The 16,708-nt window shown below is 40.9% G+C and overlaps 1 protein-coding gene across 30 annotated transcripts in view; it reads left to right on the top strand.

The window, feature by feature from the left end:
* The window catches only part of FGGY (FGGY carbohydrate kinase domain containing), a 452,310-nt gene that overhangs the window by 294,235 nt on the left and 141,367 nt on the right, over window positions 1-16,708 (top strand). For 29 of the 30 annotated variants that reach the window (XM_074005584.1, XM_065521686.2, XM_065521719.2 and 26 more), the window contains one exon: window positions 1,894-2,001. The exons of the other annotated variant lie outside the window; for it this stretch is intronic. In XM_074005584.1, the coding sequence (XP_073861685.1) occupies window positions 1,894-2,001 (108 nt within the window). The remainder of the gene's footprint in view (window positions 1-1,893; window positions 2,002-16,708) is intronic. 30 annotated transcript variants of the gene reach the window in all.

Raw genomic sequence — 16,708 nt, 5'->3', positions numbered from 1 at the left:
TACAACTTGTATGCCTAACTCCCTTGTCTTCCCTACCCTCTAGCTAAATATTTCTGTGACCATAAATGTGACTTCAGCATTCCTTACTGCTGAATAGATGAGAAGCATGTACCACTGCAGATGAGTGAACACATGGTCTATCCCCACCTGTTCTAGTTCATCTGTTTACATGCTTTCCTTACAGTTGAAGGGACTGCTATGGTCTGCTAAAAAAAAAAAAAAAAAAAAAAAAAAAAAAAAAAAAAAAGAAGGCACTATCTTGATTACTGAGAGTACCTGAGAGCACCTCTCTTACCCACATGGCTTTGTTGTGGCTCTTCCCTCTACCTGGAATGCCTGTTTTACTTTAGCAAAATCCTACTAGTCTTTTCAAACTTAGCTTGTGTTCCTTTCTTTTAAGAAGCCACCTCTGTACCATTCCACTTGTCAAAAATAAAATGAGAACAAGTTAGGGAAAATTTGAAAGTTTACTATCTTACAAAAAGTACAGATTGCCATCAGCAAGACTTCAAGTGGTAAGAAGCTCACCTTATGGCAGTTACAGTGCAGTTTATGAAGCATTAAGGAGAAAGTATTTTGACCTTTTTTTAGTCATTGGCTGTTATGTGTTAACATTTTTTTTTTCAGGGCAAACAGGACTGTTTAAACTGATTTGTCTACAGCTGATTGATTTAATTTTCCTGAATCATGCTGACAAGGACCTAAAGCTTACGTTTTAATTTCATCAAATCATGCTGACAGGGGGATAAAGCTTATGTTTTATGCCTTGTTTATAATGAGAGCTAGCAACTCAGGGAAATCAGAATGACTTAAGTTTTACTACTTGATTCTGGGCAGTTGGCCTTGGGGTATATATCTAAATGGTGGCCTCTATCTTTGTATAATCTTTAGCATATTCCTCACCTCTTGTGCCCATCCACAATATTTTGTATTTTGTCTTTACCATCTCATGAACCACACTATATTCTATTTGTCTATATATTTGTATAGCTCCTCCACTAGATGAGAGCTTCTTGAAAGTAAGAACTCTGATTCATCTTTGTTTCTCCAGCACCCAATAGGGGGATGGGATTGCTAGTAGGTAGCAGTACATGTTTGTAAAAGGAAAGAAATATATCAGTTATTATTGTCCCCCAAATGCTAAGTTACAGACAAATACAAAACCTTAGTGACAAAGAACAGTAGACATTTATTTTTGCTCACTAGTTTGTTGGTTGACTAGGTGAGTCTGATGATCTGGGCTGGTCAATGCTGGTTACCTAGGAATATTTGCTGGTGTTGCCTGGGTTCTTTCATATATCTGGGAAATCACCTGAGACAACTGAACAGACTCAGCTCTGTTGCACATCTCCTGTCACCCAGCAGCCTTGTCAGGGCATGTTCTTGTGGCCAAGTTTGAGGAGCAAAAGACAGAACAGAAGCACACAGCCCTTTTGAGACCTAGGCTTGGAAAACTGGCCCAGTCTCACATCTGCCTCATTCTCTTGGCAAAACAAGTCACAAGACGGGTGTAGATTGAAGGGGCAGGGAGATAGACCCACATCTCAGTGTGAGGAGCTGCAAAGTCTCATTGCAAAGGGTGTTGACACAGGAAGGGTGGAGAATGGGGACCACCTTTGCAATCTCTGCCATAATGAGGGAGCCAACAGGGAAACACCTTATCAGTTTCTTTCCAAAATGATCATTTTTATTACCTTGACATTTAAATGAGTTTATCAGGAATGTTTCTTAAAAAAAAGGAGTCATGGCCTTTCTTGGGAGAGAGTGACTTCCCCACCATAAAAGGCATTCAGTAAGATGCTGAATTCCATGGTCATAGAAATTTTAGGAGGAGAACCCTTCCTCTACCCCTGAGAGTCAGTGTGTTCACATATTTTCCATCTTTCTTTCCAGATCAGCAAAGACCCGATTTTTGTACCAGGCGTCTGGGGGCCTTATTTCTCAGCCATGGTACCTGGGTTCTGGCTGAATGAAGGTGGTCAGAGTGTTACTGGAAAATTGGTAAGTTGACACTTTCTCAATAGAGTCATGGATGTTTTTATGTCATTGACTAGTCCATTTTGTCACATGACCCATATACCCAGTATCTGGAGGATTTGCAGACCCCTGAATCGGGGTTTACTTTCTCTTAGTGCACAGCTTAACATGTCGTACTCGTGCAGCTTGTGTTGCTCAAGGAAGAAGTGTTACAGCAGGCAGTGATGACCAGCCCTTCATCTCACCTGATCTTCCTTTACTTCAATCCATTTTTCTCGGAGTGATGAGAGCGGTATTCTACTCCATGAAAATGACATGTTACTCCCCAGCCCAAATCCTTCAGTTTTCCCCATAGCCACTTGAGACATGGCTCAGATAATTTTCTGGCTACATTATACAGTTCATGGTCTATCCCCTCCAGTCCCACACATGTGCCTGTTATTTACACTAGATTGCCCTCCTCACAGCTTCTCCATTCCTCCTGTCATTGTACTTCTCTATCCCTTTATACAGGCTACTTTCCCTGCTTGGGGAGTTCTTTACCATCTCAATAATTTTACTTGTCCTTTAAGATCCAACTCCAGCTCTTAGCACACTCTGTTATTCTTATTAGTCACTAATCCCCTTTTCTAGAACACTCTGAGCCCCTTAAAGACAAGGGCCATGTGGGACACAGTGACTCATGCCTGTAATCCCAGCACTTTGGGAGGCTGGGGCGGGCAGATCACCTGAGGTCTGAAGTTCAAGGCCAGCCTGGCCAACATGTTGAAACCCCATCTCTACTAAAAATACAAAAATTAGCCGGGCTTGATGGTGGGCGCCTATAATCTCAGCTATTCAGATACTCTCCTAAGACAGAAGAATCACTTTGAATCTGGGAGGCACAGGTTACAGTGAGCTGAGATCGCACCACTGCACTCCAGCCTGGGCGACAAGAGCAAAACTCCATCTCAAAAAAAAAACTCCACAAAATAAAGACAAGTTCTCTTTGTATCCAGCTCAGTGCCAGGTTCATAGAAGGTACTTAATACAAACTTGTTGAATTATTAAGGCTGTCCAATAGGGGAGACAGAAGATTCATAAAAGTGAGATGAGTGCTGTAACAGAAGTACATGGGACAGAGCTGGCACAAAGCTAGTTTAGGAAACTCTACAGGGGAGAAGGCATTTGTGCTGAGCCCTAAGAGATAAATAAGGACAAACCAGGCAAAGAAGGGTACAGATAGTCACATTGGTAGGAAACTTCTATGGGAAGAAAGACGTGGAAGTGAAAAATAACAAGGCTAATTTGAGGGTAATGGCAAATAGTCCAGAAGTTCAGCTGTGGCACAAACTATTCTTAGAAGAATGGCTTACAGTAAAAGTTAGAGAGCAGGGCAGACACCACATCTCTGTAAAACATGCTAAGGAATTGAACTTCGTCTAGCAGACCACGGGGGAACCAGTGAAAGGTTAGAAGAGTATGTGGACATATTCATATCTTAGTCATAAAAATCTCTGCTTAGAAGCCATGAGGATAAAGGCCTGAGGACACATAACCAGAGTCAGGGAGATTAGTTTTAGTAGATTAGTCAACAGACAAAAAGCCACAAGGACTTGAATGAGGACAGTAATAATGATGACTGGGAATTGAGGTCAAGAGATTGGCAGGCTTCTGAGAGATCAAATGTGGAATACAGAGAAAGTGAGACCTAGGCTCAGTTACACACACTCACATTTACTGTTAAATTGAAAATATCTGCTTATGTTATGATCTAATTTGCCTACCAACTCTTCTAAATGTTCAGCCAATTAAAAATGATCTTATCCAAAGCTGGATGTGCATGCAAATAACTGTTAGTTTACATTTCTTAGTATAATGCTATTTTATACATGACTGCCTCAAATTCTCTTTCAAAGTAAATGGAAGCATAGGTGGGTAGATGGATTCAAAGAGCATGTTCTGTGCGATACTGTTGTGCCAGGCTACAGAAATGAATTAAATGAATTGGACCTCATCAGTCCCTGGTTTTAAGGAGCTCATACTTGGATGGGGAATCCCTGAGTATGAAATAAATCATGTTTGATTGGTCTCAGTAACCAATGCTAGAAAAGTTGAGAAGGAAGGCATCATCTATGGCTGCAGTACAGTAGAAATGCAGACCACTTTATATTCTCCTATTTAAACTTGTGCGATGTACTTAGACAACTTATTTTATTTTACTTTAAGTTCCAGGATACAAGTGCAGAACCTGCAGGTTTGTTACATAGGAATATGTGTGCCATGGTGGTTTTCTGCACGTGTTAACCCATCATCTATGTTTTAAGCCCTCCATGCATTAGCTATGTGTCCTGAAGCTCTTTCTCCCCTTGCCCCCGACCCCCTGACTGACCCCAGTATGTGTTGTCCCCCTCTCTGTCCATGTGTTCTCATTGTTCAACTCCCATTTATGAGTGAGAACATGCAGTGTTTTGTTTTCTGTTCCTGTGTTAGTTTGCTGAGGATGTTGGCTTCCTGCTTCATCTGTGTCCCTGCAAAGGACATGATCTCATTCCTTTTTATGGCTGCATAGTATTCCATTGTGTGTATGTGCCACATTTTCTTTATCTAGTCTATCACTGATGGGTATTTGGGTTGGTTCCATGTCTTTGCTATTATAAATAGTGCTACAGAGTTCCAAGATGGCCAAATGGGAACAGCTTCAGTCTACGGCTCCCAGCGTGAGTGACACAGAAGACGGGTGATTTCTGCATTTCCCACTGAGGTACCAGGTTCATCTCACTGGGGCTTGTCAGACAGTGGGTGCACCCAGGAAGCACAAGGGGTAAGGGATTTCCCTGTCCTAGCCAAGGAAAGCCATGACAGACGGTACCTGGAAAATCGGGACACTGCCACCCTAATATTGCACTTTTCCAGCGGTCTTAGCACACGGCACACCAGGAGATTATATCCCACTCCTGGCTTGGAGGGTCCCACGCCCACAGAGTGGGCTCACTGCTAGCACAGCAGTCTGAGAGCCAACTGCAAGGTGGCAGCGAGGCTGGGGGAGGGGCATCCATCATTGCTGAGTCTTGAGTAGGTAAACAAAACAGCTGAGAAACTCGAAGTTGGTGGAGCCCACCGCAGCTCAAGGAGGCCTGCCTACCTCTGTAGACTCCACCTCTGGGGGCAGGGCATAGCTGAACAAAAGGCAGCAGAAACTTCTGTAGACTTAAACATCCCTGTCTGACAGCTTTTTTTTTTTTTTTTTTTTTTGAGACGGAGTCTGGCTGTGTCTCCCAGGCTGGAGTGCAGTGGCGTGATCTCGGCTCACTGCAAGCTCCGCCTCCCGGGTTCACGCCATTCTCCCGCCTCAGCCTCCCAAGTAGCTGAGACTACAGGCGCCCGCCACCACGCCCGGCTAGTTTTTTTTTTTTTTGTATTTTTAGTAGAGACGGGGTTTCACCATGTTAGCCAGGATAGTCTCGATCTCCTGACCTCGTGATCCACCCGCCTCGGCCTCCCAAAGTGCTGGGATTACAGGCTTGAGCCACCGCGCCCGGCCTGTCTGACAGCTTTGAAGAGAGTAGTGGTTCTCCCAGCATGGAGTTTGAGATCTGAGAACAGACAGACTGCCTCTTCAAGTGGTTCCCTGACCCCTGAGTAGCCTAACTTGGAGACACCTCCCAGTAGGGGCCAACTGACACCTCATACAGCCACGTGCCCCTCTGAGATGAAGCTTCCAGAGGAAGGATCTGGCAGCAACATTTCTGCAATACTTGCTGTTCTGCAGCCTCCACTGGTGATACTCAGGGTCTGGAGTGGACCTCCAGCGAACTCCAACAGACCTGCAGCTGAGGGTCCTGACTGTTAGAAGGAAAACTAATAAGCAGAAAGGACATCCACAACAAAACCCAATCTGTACATCACCATCATCAAAGACCAAAGGTAGATAAAACCACAAAGATGGGGAGAAACCAGAGCAGAAAAGCTGAAAATTCTAAAAATCAGAGCGCCTCTTCTCCTCCAAAGGAACACAGCTCCTCGCCAGCAACAGAACAAAGCCAGACAGAGAACAACTTTGACGAGTTGAGAGAAGAAGGCTTCAGACGATTGTTAATAAAAGACTTCTCCGAGCTAAAGGAGGATGTTCAAACCCATCGAAAAGAAGCTAAAACTTTGAAAAAAGATTCGGCAAATGGCTAACTAGAATACACAGTGCAGAGAAGACTTTAAATGACCTGATGGAGCTGAAAATGATGGCACAAGAACTATGTGATGCATGCGCAAGCTTCAGTAGCCAATTCAATCAAGTGGAAGAAAGGGTACCAGTGATTGAAGATCAAATGAATGAAATGAAGCCAGAAGAGAAATTTAGAGAAAAAAGAGTAAAAAGAAACGAACAAAGCCTCCAAAAAATATGGGACTATGTGAAAAGACCAAATCTACATCTGATTAGTGTACCTGAAAGTGACGGGGAGAATGGAACCACTTGGAAAACACTCTTCAGGGTATTATCCAGGAGAACTTCCCCAACCTAGCAAGGCAGGCCAACATTCAAATTCAGGAAATACAGAGAACACCACAAAGATACTCCTCGAGAAGAGCAACCCCAAGAGACATAATTGTCAGATTCACCAAAGTTGAAATGATGGAAAAAATATTAAGGGCAGCCAGAGAGAAAGGTCAGATTACCCACAAAGGGAAGCCCACCAGACTAACAGCGGATCTCTCGGCAGAAATGCTACCAGCCAGAAGACAGTAGGGACCAATATTCAACATTTTTAAAGAAAATACTTTTCAACCCAGAATTTCATATCCAGCCAAACTAAGCTTCATAAGTGAAGGAGAAATAAAGTCCTTTACAGACAAGCAAATGTTGAGAGATTTTGTCACCATCAGGCCTGCCTTACAAGAGCTCCTGAAGGAAGCACCAGATGTGGAAAGGAACAACCTGTACCAGCCACTGCAAAAACATGCTAAATTGTAAAGACAATCGATTCTAGTAACAAACTACATCAACTAACGAGCAAAATAACCAGCTAACATCGTAATGACAGGATCAAATTCACACATAACAGTATTAACCTTAAATGTAAATTGGCTAAATACTCCAATTAAAAGACACAGACTGGCAAATTGGATAAAGAGTCAAGACCCATCAGTGTGCTGTATTCCAGAGACCCATCTCACATGCAGAGACACACATAGGCTCAAAATAAAGGGATGGAGGAAGATCTAGCAAGCAAATGGAAAACAAAAAAAAGCAGGGGTTGCCATCCTAGTCTCTGATAAAACAGACTTTAAACCAACAAAGATCAAACGAGACATAGGAGGTCATTACATAATGGTAAAGGGATCAATTCAACAAGAAGAGCTAACTCTCCTAAATATACTGCACCCAATACAGGAGCACTCAGTTTCATAAAGCAAGTCCTTAGAGACCTACAAAGAGACTTAGACTCCCACACAATAATAATGGGAGACTTTAACTCCCCACTGTCCACATTAGACAGATCAATGTGACAGAAAGTTAACAAGGATATCCAGGAATTGAATGCAGCTCTGCACCAAGTGGACCTAATAGACATCTACAGAACTCTCCACCCCAAATAAACAAATATACATTCTTCTCAGCACCACATCACACTTATTCCAAAGTTGACCACATAGTTGGAAGTAAAGCACTCCTCAGCAAATGTAAAAGAACAGAAATTATAACAAACTGTCTCTCAGACCACAGTACAATCAAACTAGAACTCAGGATTAAGAAACTCACTCAAAACCACTCAACTACATGGAAACTGAACAACCTGCTCCTGAATGACTACTGGGTACATAATGAAATGAAGGCAGAAATAAAGATGTTTTTTGAACTAGTGAGAACAAAGACACAACACAACAATCTCTGGGACACATTTAAAGCAGCATGTAGAGGGAAATGTAACACACTAAATGCCCACAAGAGAAAGCAGGAAAGATCTAAAATTGACACCCTAGCATCACTTTTAAAAGAACTAGAGAAGAAAAAGCAAACACATTCAAAAGCTAGCAGAAGGCAAGAAACAACTAACATCAGAGGAGAACTGAAGGAGATAGAGATACAACAAATCAATGTATCCAGGAGCTGGTTTTTTGAAAAGATCAACAAAATTGATAGACCACTAGCAGGACTAATAAAGAAGAAAAGAGAGAAGAATCAAAGAGATGCAATAAAAAATGATAAAGGGGATATCACCACCGATCCCACAGAAATACAAACTACCATCAGAGAATACTATAAACACCTCTACACAAATAAATTAGAAAATCTAGAAGAAATAGATAAATTCCTGGACACATATACCCTCCTAAGACTAAACCAGGAAGAAGTTGAATCCCTGAATAGATCAAGAACAGGCTCTGAAATTGAGGCAATAATTAATAGCCTACCAACCAAAAAAAGTCCAGGACCAGTCGGATTCACAGCTGAATTCTACCAGAGGTACAAAGAGGAGCTGGTACCATTCCTTCTGAAACTATTTCAATCAATAGAAAAAGAGGGAATCCTCCCTAACTCATTTTATGAGGCCAACATCATCCTGATACCAAAGTCTGGCAGACACACAACAAAAAAAGAGAATTTAGACCAATATCGATGAACATCAATGCAAAACTCCTCAGTAAAATACTGGCAAACAGAATCCAGCAGCACATCAAAAAGCTTATCCACCACGATCAACTTGGCTTCATCCCTGGGATGCAAGGCTGGTTCAACATATGCAAATCAATAAACAATCCAGCATGTAAAAAGAACCAAAGACAAAAACCACATGATTATCTCAATAGACGCAGAAAAGGTGTTCGACAAAATTCAACAGCTCTTCATGCTAAAAACTCTCAATAAACTAGGTATCGATGGGACGTATCTCAAAATAATAAGAGCTATTTATGATAAACCCACACCAATATCATAGTGAATGGGCAAATCTAAAAGCATTCCCTTTGAAAACTGGCACAAGACAGGGATGCCCTCTCTCACCACTCCTATTCAACATAGTATTGGAAGTTCTGGCCAGGGCAATCAGGCAGGAGAAAGAAATAAAGGGTATTCAATTAGGAAAAGAGGAAGTCAAATTGTCCCTGTTTGCAGATGACATGATTGTATGTTTAGAAAACCCCATCGTCTCAGCCCAAAATCTCCTTAAGCTGATAAGCAACTTCAGCAAAGTCTCAGAATACAAAATCAATGTGTAAGAATCACAAGCCTTCCTATACACCAATAACAGACCAACATAGAGCCAAATCATGAGTGAACTCCCATTCACAATTGCTTCTAGGGAATAAAATACCTAGGAATCCAACTTATAAGGGATGTTGAAGACCTCTTCAAGGAGAACTACAAACCACTGCTCAACGAAATAAAAGAGGACACAAACAAATGGAAGAGCATTCCATGCTCATGGATAGGAAAAATCAGTATCATGAAAATGGCCATACTGCCCAAGGTAATGTATAGATTCAGTGCCATCCCCATCAAGCTACCAATGACTTTCTTCACAAAATTGGAAAAAACTACTTTAAATCTCATATGGAACCAAAAAAGAGCCCGCATTGCCAAGAGAATCCTAAGCCAAAAGAACAAAGCTGGAGGCATCATGCTACCTGACTTCAAACTATACTACAAGGGTACAGTAAACAAAACAGCATGGTACTGGTACCAAAACAGAGAGATAGACCAATGGAACAGAACAGAGCCCTCAAAAATAATACGATGTTCTACAACCATCTGATCTTTGACAAACCGGACAAAAACAAGAAATGGGGAAAGGATTCCCTGTTTAATAAATGGTGCTGGGAAAACTGGCTAGCTGTATATAGAAAGCTGAAACTGGATCCCTCCCTTACACCTTATACAAAAATTAATTCAAGATGGATTAAAGACTTAGATGTTAGACCTAAAACCATAAAAATCCTAGAAGAAAACCTGGGCAATACCATTCAGGCCATAAGCATGGGCAAGGGCTTCATGGCTAAAACACTAAAAGCAATGGCAACAAAAGCCAAAATTGACAAATTGGATCTAATTAAACTAAAGAGTTTCTGCACAGCGAAAGTAACTACAATCAGAGTGAACAAGCAACCTACAGAATGGGAGAAAATTTTTGCAATCTACCCATCTGACAAAGGGATAATATCCAGAATCTACAAAAAACTTAAACAAATTTACAGGAAAAAATCAAACAACCCCATCAAAAAGTGGGCAAAGGGTATGAACAGACACTTCTCAAAAGATGATATTTATGCAGCCAACAGACACATGAAAAAATGCTCATCATCACTGACCATCAGAGAAATGCAAATCAAAACCACAATGAGATACCATCTCACACCAGTTAGAATGGCAATCGTTAAAGTCAGGAAACAACAGGTGCTGGAGAGGATGTGGAGAAATAGGAACACTTTTACACTGTTGGTGGGACTGTAAACTAGTTCAACTATTTTGGAAGACAGGATGGTGATTCCTCAAGGATCTAGAACTAGAAATACCATTTGACCCAGCCATCCCATTACTGAGTATATACCCAAAGGATTATAAATCATGCTGCTATAAAGACACATGCACACGTATGTTTATTGTGGCACTGTTCACAATAGCAAAGAGTTGGAACCAACCCAAATGTCCATCAATGATAGACTGGATTAAGAAAACGTTGAACATATATGCCATGGAATACCATGCAGCCATAAGAAAGGATGAATTAATGTCCTTTGTAGGGACATGGATGCAGCTGGAAACCATCATTCTCAGCAATCTATCACAAGAACAGAAAACCAAACACCGCATATTCTCACGCATGGGTGGGAATTGAGCAATGAGAACACTTGGACACAGGTGGGGAACATCACACACTGTGGCCTGTCATGGGGTTGGACGGGGAGGGATAGCATTAAGATATACCTAATGTAAATGACAAATTAATGGGTGCAGCACACCAACATGGCACATGTATACATATGTAACAAACCCTGGAACTTAAAGTATAATAATAAAAAAATAATAATAATTTAGAGAAACTGAAAAGAAGTGCTGCAATATACATCCATGTGCATATGTCTTTATAGTAGAATCATTTATATTCTTTTGGGTATATATCCAGTAATGGGATTCTGGGTCAAATGGTATTTCTGGTTCTAGGTCCTTGAGAAATCGTCACACTGTCTTCCACAATGGTTGAACTAATTTACGTTCCCACCAACAGTGAAAAAGTTCCTATTTCTCCACAGCCTCACCAGCATGTATTGTTCGCTGACTTTTTAATAATCATCATTCTAACTGGCAAGAGATGGTATCTTATTTTGGTCTTGATTTGCATTTCTCCAATGATCAATGATGTTGAGCTTTTTTTTTGTATGTTTCTTGGCTGCATAAATCTCTTCTTTTGAAAAGTGTCTGTTGATATTGTTGGCCCACTTTTTGATGGGGTTGTTTCTTGTAAATTTGTTGAAATTCCTTGTAGATTCTGGATATCTTTGTCAGAAGGATAGAGTCAGAAGGATAGAGTGCAAAAATTTTCTCCCATTCTATAGGTTGCCTGTTCACTCTGAAGAGAGTTTCTTTTTCTGTGCAGAAGCTCTTTAGTTTAATTAGATCCCATTTGTCAATTTTGGCTTTTTTTGCAATTGCTTTTGGTATTTTTTGTCATGAAAACTTTGCCCCTGCCTATGTCCTGAATGGTATTGCCTAGGTTTTCTCCTAGGGCTTTTATGGTTTGGGGTTTTACATTTAAGTCTTTAATCCATCTTAGTTAATATTTGTACACGGTGTAAGTAAGAGGTCCAGTTTTAGTTTTCTGCATATGGCTAACCACTTTTCTCAGCACTGTTTATTAAATAGGGAACCCTTTTCTCATTACTTTTTTTTGGATCAGATTTGTCGAAGATCAGATGATTGTAGATGTGTGGTGTTACTTCTGAGGTCTCTGTTCTGTTCCATTGATCTATATGTCTGTTTTATGTACCAGTACTCTGCTGTTTTGGTTACTGTAGCCTTGTAGTGTAGTTTCAAGTCAGGTAGCATTATGCTTCCAGCTTTGTTCTTTTTGCTTAGGGATTGTTTTGGCTATATAGGCTCTTTTTTGGTTCTATATGAAATTTAAAGTAGTTTTTTTTTTTTAATATTGTGAAGAATGTCAATGGTAGTTTGATGGAAATAGCATTTAATCTATAAATTACTTTGGGAAGTATGGCCATTTTCACAATATTGATTCTGCCTATCCATGAGGATGCAATGTTTTTCTGTTTGTTTGTGCCCTCTCTTATTTCCTTCAGCAATGGTTTGTAAATCTCCTTAAAGAGGTCCTTCACTTCCCATGTTGGTTGTATTCCTAGGTATTTTATTCTCTTTGTAGCCATTGTGAATGGAATTTCATTCATGATTTGGCTCTCTGCTTGTCTATTGTTGCTGTATAGGAATGCTTGTGATTTTTGCACATTGATTTTGTATCATAAGACTTTGCTGAAGTTGCTTATCAGCTTAAGGAGTTTTGGGGCTGAGATGATGGAGTTTTCTAAATATGCAATCATGTCATCTATAAACAGAGACAATCTGACTTCCTCTCTTCCTATTTGAATACGTTTATTTCTTTCTCTTGCCTGATTGCCCTGGCCAGAATTTCCAATACCATGTTGAATAGGAGTGGTGACAGAGGGCATCCTTGTCTTGTGCCGGTTTTCAAAGGGAATGCTTCCAGCTTTTGCCCATTCAGTATGATATTGGCTGTGGGTTTGATATAAATAGCTCTTATTATTTTGATATGTTCCATCAATACCTAGTTTATTGAGAGTTTTTAACATGAAGGGCTATTGAATTTTGTCTAAGGCCTTATCTGCATCTATTGAAATAATCATGTGGTTTTTGACATTGGTTCTGTTTATGTGATGGATTACATTTATTGGTTTGTGTACAGTGAACCGGCCTTGCATTCCAGGGATGAAGCCGACTTGATCGTGGTGGATAAGCTTTTTGATGTGCTGCTGGATTCTATTTGCCAGTATTTTATTGAGAATTTTCACATCATTGTTCATCAGGGGTATTGGCCTGAAGTTTTTTGTTGTTGTTGTGTCTCTTCCCAGTTTTGGTATCAGAATGATGCTGGTCTCATAAAATGAGTTAGGTAGAAGTCCTCCATTTCAATTGTTTGGAATGGTTTCAGAAGGAATAGTACCAACTCCTCTTTGTACCTCTGGTAGAATTTGGCCGTGAATTCATCTGATCTGGGGCTTTTATTGGTTTGTAGGCTATTAATTACTGCCGCAATTTCAGAACTTGTTATTGGTCTATTCAGAGATTTGACTTCTTCCTGGTTTAGTCTTGGGAGGTTGTATGTGTCCAGGAATTTATCTGTTTCTTACTAGATTTTCCAGTTTATTTGCATAGAGGTGTTTATTGTATTCTCTGATGGCAGTTTGTATCTCTCTGGGGTCATTGGTGATATCCCCTTTATAATTTTCTATTGTATCTATTCGATTCTTCTCTCTTTTCTTCTTTATAAGTCTAGCTAGCCATCTATTTTGTTAATTTTTTCAAAAAACCAGCTTCTGGATTCATTGTTTTTTTTGAAGTGTCTTTATCTTCTTCGGTTCTGCTCTGATCTTAGTTATTTCTTGTCTTCTGCTAGCTTTTGGATTTGTTTGCTCTTGCTTCTCTAGCTCTAATTGTGATGTTAGGGTGTCAATTTGAGATCTTTCTAGCTCTCTGATGTGGGCATTTAGTGCTATAAATTTCCCTCTTAACACTGCTTTAGCTGTGTCCCAAAGATTCTGTTATGTGGTCTCTTTGTTCTCATTGGTTTCAAATAACTTCTTTATTTCTGCCTTAATTTCATTATTTACCCAGGAGTCATTCAGGTGCAGATTGCTCAATTTTTATGTAGTTTTGGGGTTTTGAGTTAATTTCTTAATTCTGAGTTCTAATTTGATTACACTGTGTTCTGAGAGACTGTTTGATTATGATTTCCATTCTTTTGCATTAGCTGAGGAGTGTTTTACTTCCAATTATGTGGCCAACTTTAGAATAAGTGCCATGTGGCACTGAGAAGAATATATATTCTGATTATTTGGGCTGGAGAGTTTTGTAGATGTCTACTAGGTCCACTTGATACAGAGCTGAGTTCAAGTCCTGAATATTTTTATTAATTTTCTGTCTCGGTGATCTAATATTGACAGTGGGGTGTTAAAGTCTCCCACTATTATTGGGTGAGAGTCTAAGTCTCTTTGTAGTCTTTAAGAACTTGTTTTCTGAATCTGGTTGCTCCCATATTGGATGCATATATATGTAGGATAGTAAGCTCTTCTTGTGGAATTGATCCTTTTACCATTATGTAATGCCCTTCTTTGTCTTTTTTATTTTTGTTGGTTGAAAGTCTGTTTTGTCAGAGACTAGGTTTGCAACCCCTGCTTTTTTTTTTTTTTTTTTCGCTTTCCATTTGCTTGGTAAATTTTCCTCCATCCCTTTATTTTGAGCCTATGTGTGTCTTTTTACATGAGATGGGTCTCCTGAATACAGCACACCAATGGGTCATGACTATCCAATTTGCCAGTCTGTGTCTTAACTGGGTCATTTTGCCTATTTACATTTAAGGTTGATATTGTTATATGTGAATTTGATGCTGTCATCTTGATGCTGTCTGGTTATTTTGCACACTAGCTTATACAGTTTCTTCATAGTGTCATTGGTCTTCATATATATATATATGTATATATGTGTACATATATATATGTGTATATGTATATATACATATATATTTTTTCTTTTTTTCCCCAGTGGCTGGTACCGGTTTTTCCTTTCCATGTTTAGTGCTTCCTATAGGAGCTCTTGCAAGACAGGCCTGGTGGTGACAAAATCTGTCAGCACTTGCTTGTCTAGATTGGATTTTATTTCTCCTTCATTTATGAAGCTTAGTTTGGCTGGATATGAGATTCTGGGTTAAAAATTCATTTCTTTAGGAATGTTGAATATTCGCCCCCACTCTCTTCTGGCTTGTAGAGTTTCTATAGAGAGATCCGCTGTTAGTCTGATGGGCTTCCGTTTGTAGGTAACCCAACCTTTCTCTTTGCCCTTAACATTATTTCCTTCATTTTGACCTTGGAGAATATGATGATTATGTGTCTTGGGGTTGATCTTCTCATGGAGTGTCTTAGTGGTGTTCTCTGTATTTCCTGAATTTGAGTGTTGGCCTGTCTCACTAGGTTGGGGAAGTTCTCCTGGATAATATCCTGAAATGTGTTTTCCAATTTGGTTCCATTCTCCCCATCCCTTTCAGGTACTCAAGTCAATCATAGGTTTGGTCTTTTTACATAGTCCCATATTTCTTAGAGGTTTTGTTCATTCCTTTTTATTCTTTTTTATCTAATATTGTCTTTATGCCTTATTTCAGCAAGATGGTCTTCAAATTATGATATCCTTTCTTCTGCTTGGTCCATTTAGTTATCGATACTTGTGTATGCTTCGTGTGTTTCTAGTGTTGTGTTTTTCAGCTCCATCAGGTCATTTATGTTCCTCTCTAAGCCCATTATTCTAGTTAGCTCCTGTAACCTTTTGTCAAGGTTCTTAGCTTCTTTACATTGGGTTAGAACATGCTCCTTTAGCTCAGTGGAGTTTGTTATTACGCACTGTCTGAAGCCTACTTCTGTCAGCTCGTCCATCTCATCCTCTGTCCAGTTCTGTGCCCTTGCTGGAGAGGTGTTGTGATCATTTGGAGAAGTGGCACTCTGGCCTTTTGGGTTTTCAGTGTTTTTTTGTTGATTCTTTCTCATCTTCATGAGTTTGTCTAGTTTCAATCTTTGAGGCTGCTGACCCTTGGATGGGGTTTTTGTGGGGACTTTTTTTTCGTTGATGCTGTTGTTGCTTTCTGTTTGTTTGCTTTTCTTTCAGTGGTCAGGTCCCTCTTCTGTAGAGCTTCCATGGTTTTCTGAGGGTTCCCTTCAGGCCCTATTCATATGGTTTGTTCCCACTCTTGGAAATGTCAGTCAGGGAGGCTGGAGAAAGGGCAAAGATGGGTGCCTGCTCCTTCCTCTGGGATCTCTGACCTTGAGGGGCACTGACCGGATGCCAGTAGGAATGCTTCTGTATAGGGTGTCTGACAGTCCCTGTTGAAGTGTCTCACTCAGTGGTTGGCATGGGGAGCAGGACCCATTTAACAAAGTACGTTGTCCCTTGGTGGAGGGGGTGAGCTTTCACTGTCGGGGAGCCCACTTGTCTGGGCTGCCCAGATTTCTCAGAACTATCAGGAGGAAATACAGTCTGCTGGTCTGTGGAGACTGTGGCCCCCTCCCTGCCTAGGGGCTCAGGCCCAGGGAGATCCGAGTTGGGTCCCTGAGCCCCTAGCTGGAGTTGTTGGAGTTCCTGCAGGGAAACCCCACCCAGTGAGGAGGGATGGATCAGGATGAGGCCCGAAGAGGCACTCTGGCTGCAGTTTGCCACAGCTGGTGTGTTAGGCTGCGGGGAATACCTCTTGGGACCAAGCCATTCAGCTTCCTTGGCTCCAGCAGGGGAAAAGCATGGCCTGGAGCTATAGAGATGGCTGCTGCCCTTCCCCCATCCTGGGAACTTAGTGTGTTAGGCAACTTTAAGTTCCAGTGTTGGCTGCCACCCCTCTTTCAAGGAGGTCAAATGGCTTAGACAGCAGGTAGCCGCAGCTGTGGTGCTGGCTGCCCCTCGGGAGCTCAACAGGCTTAAGCAGATTCTAGCTGAGTGGTTGATGAGAATCAGCGCAGCTCCATGATTGGGAAC

The sequence above is a fragment of the Macaca fascicularis genome, chromosome 1, assembly GCF_037993035.2.
Source record: "Macaca fascicularis isolate 582-1 chromosome 1, T2T-MFA8v1.1".
Classification (NCBI taxonomy): Eukaryota; Metazoa; Chordata; class Mammalia; order Primates; family Cercopithecidae; genus Macaca; species Macaca fascicularis.
This window is presented reverse-complemented; position numbering and strand designations above follow the sequence as displayed.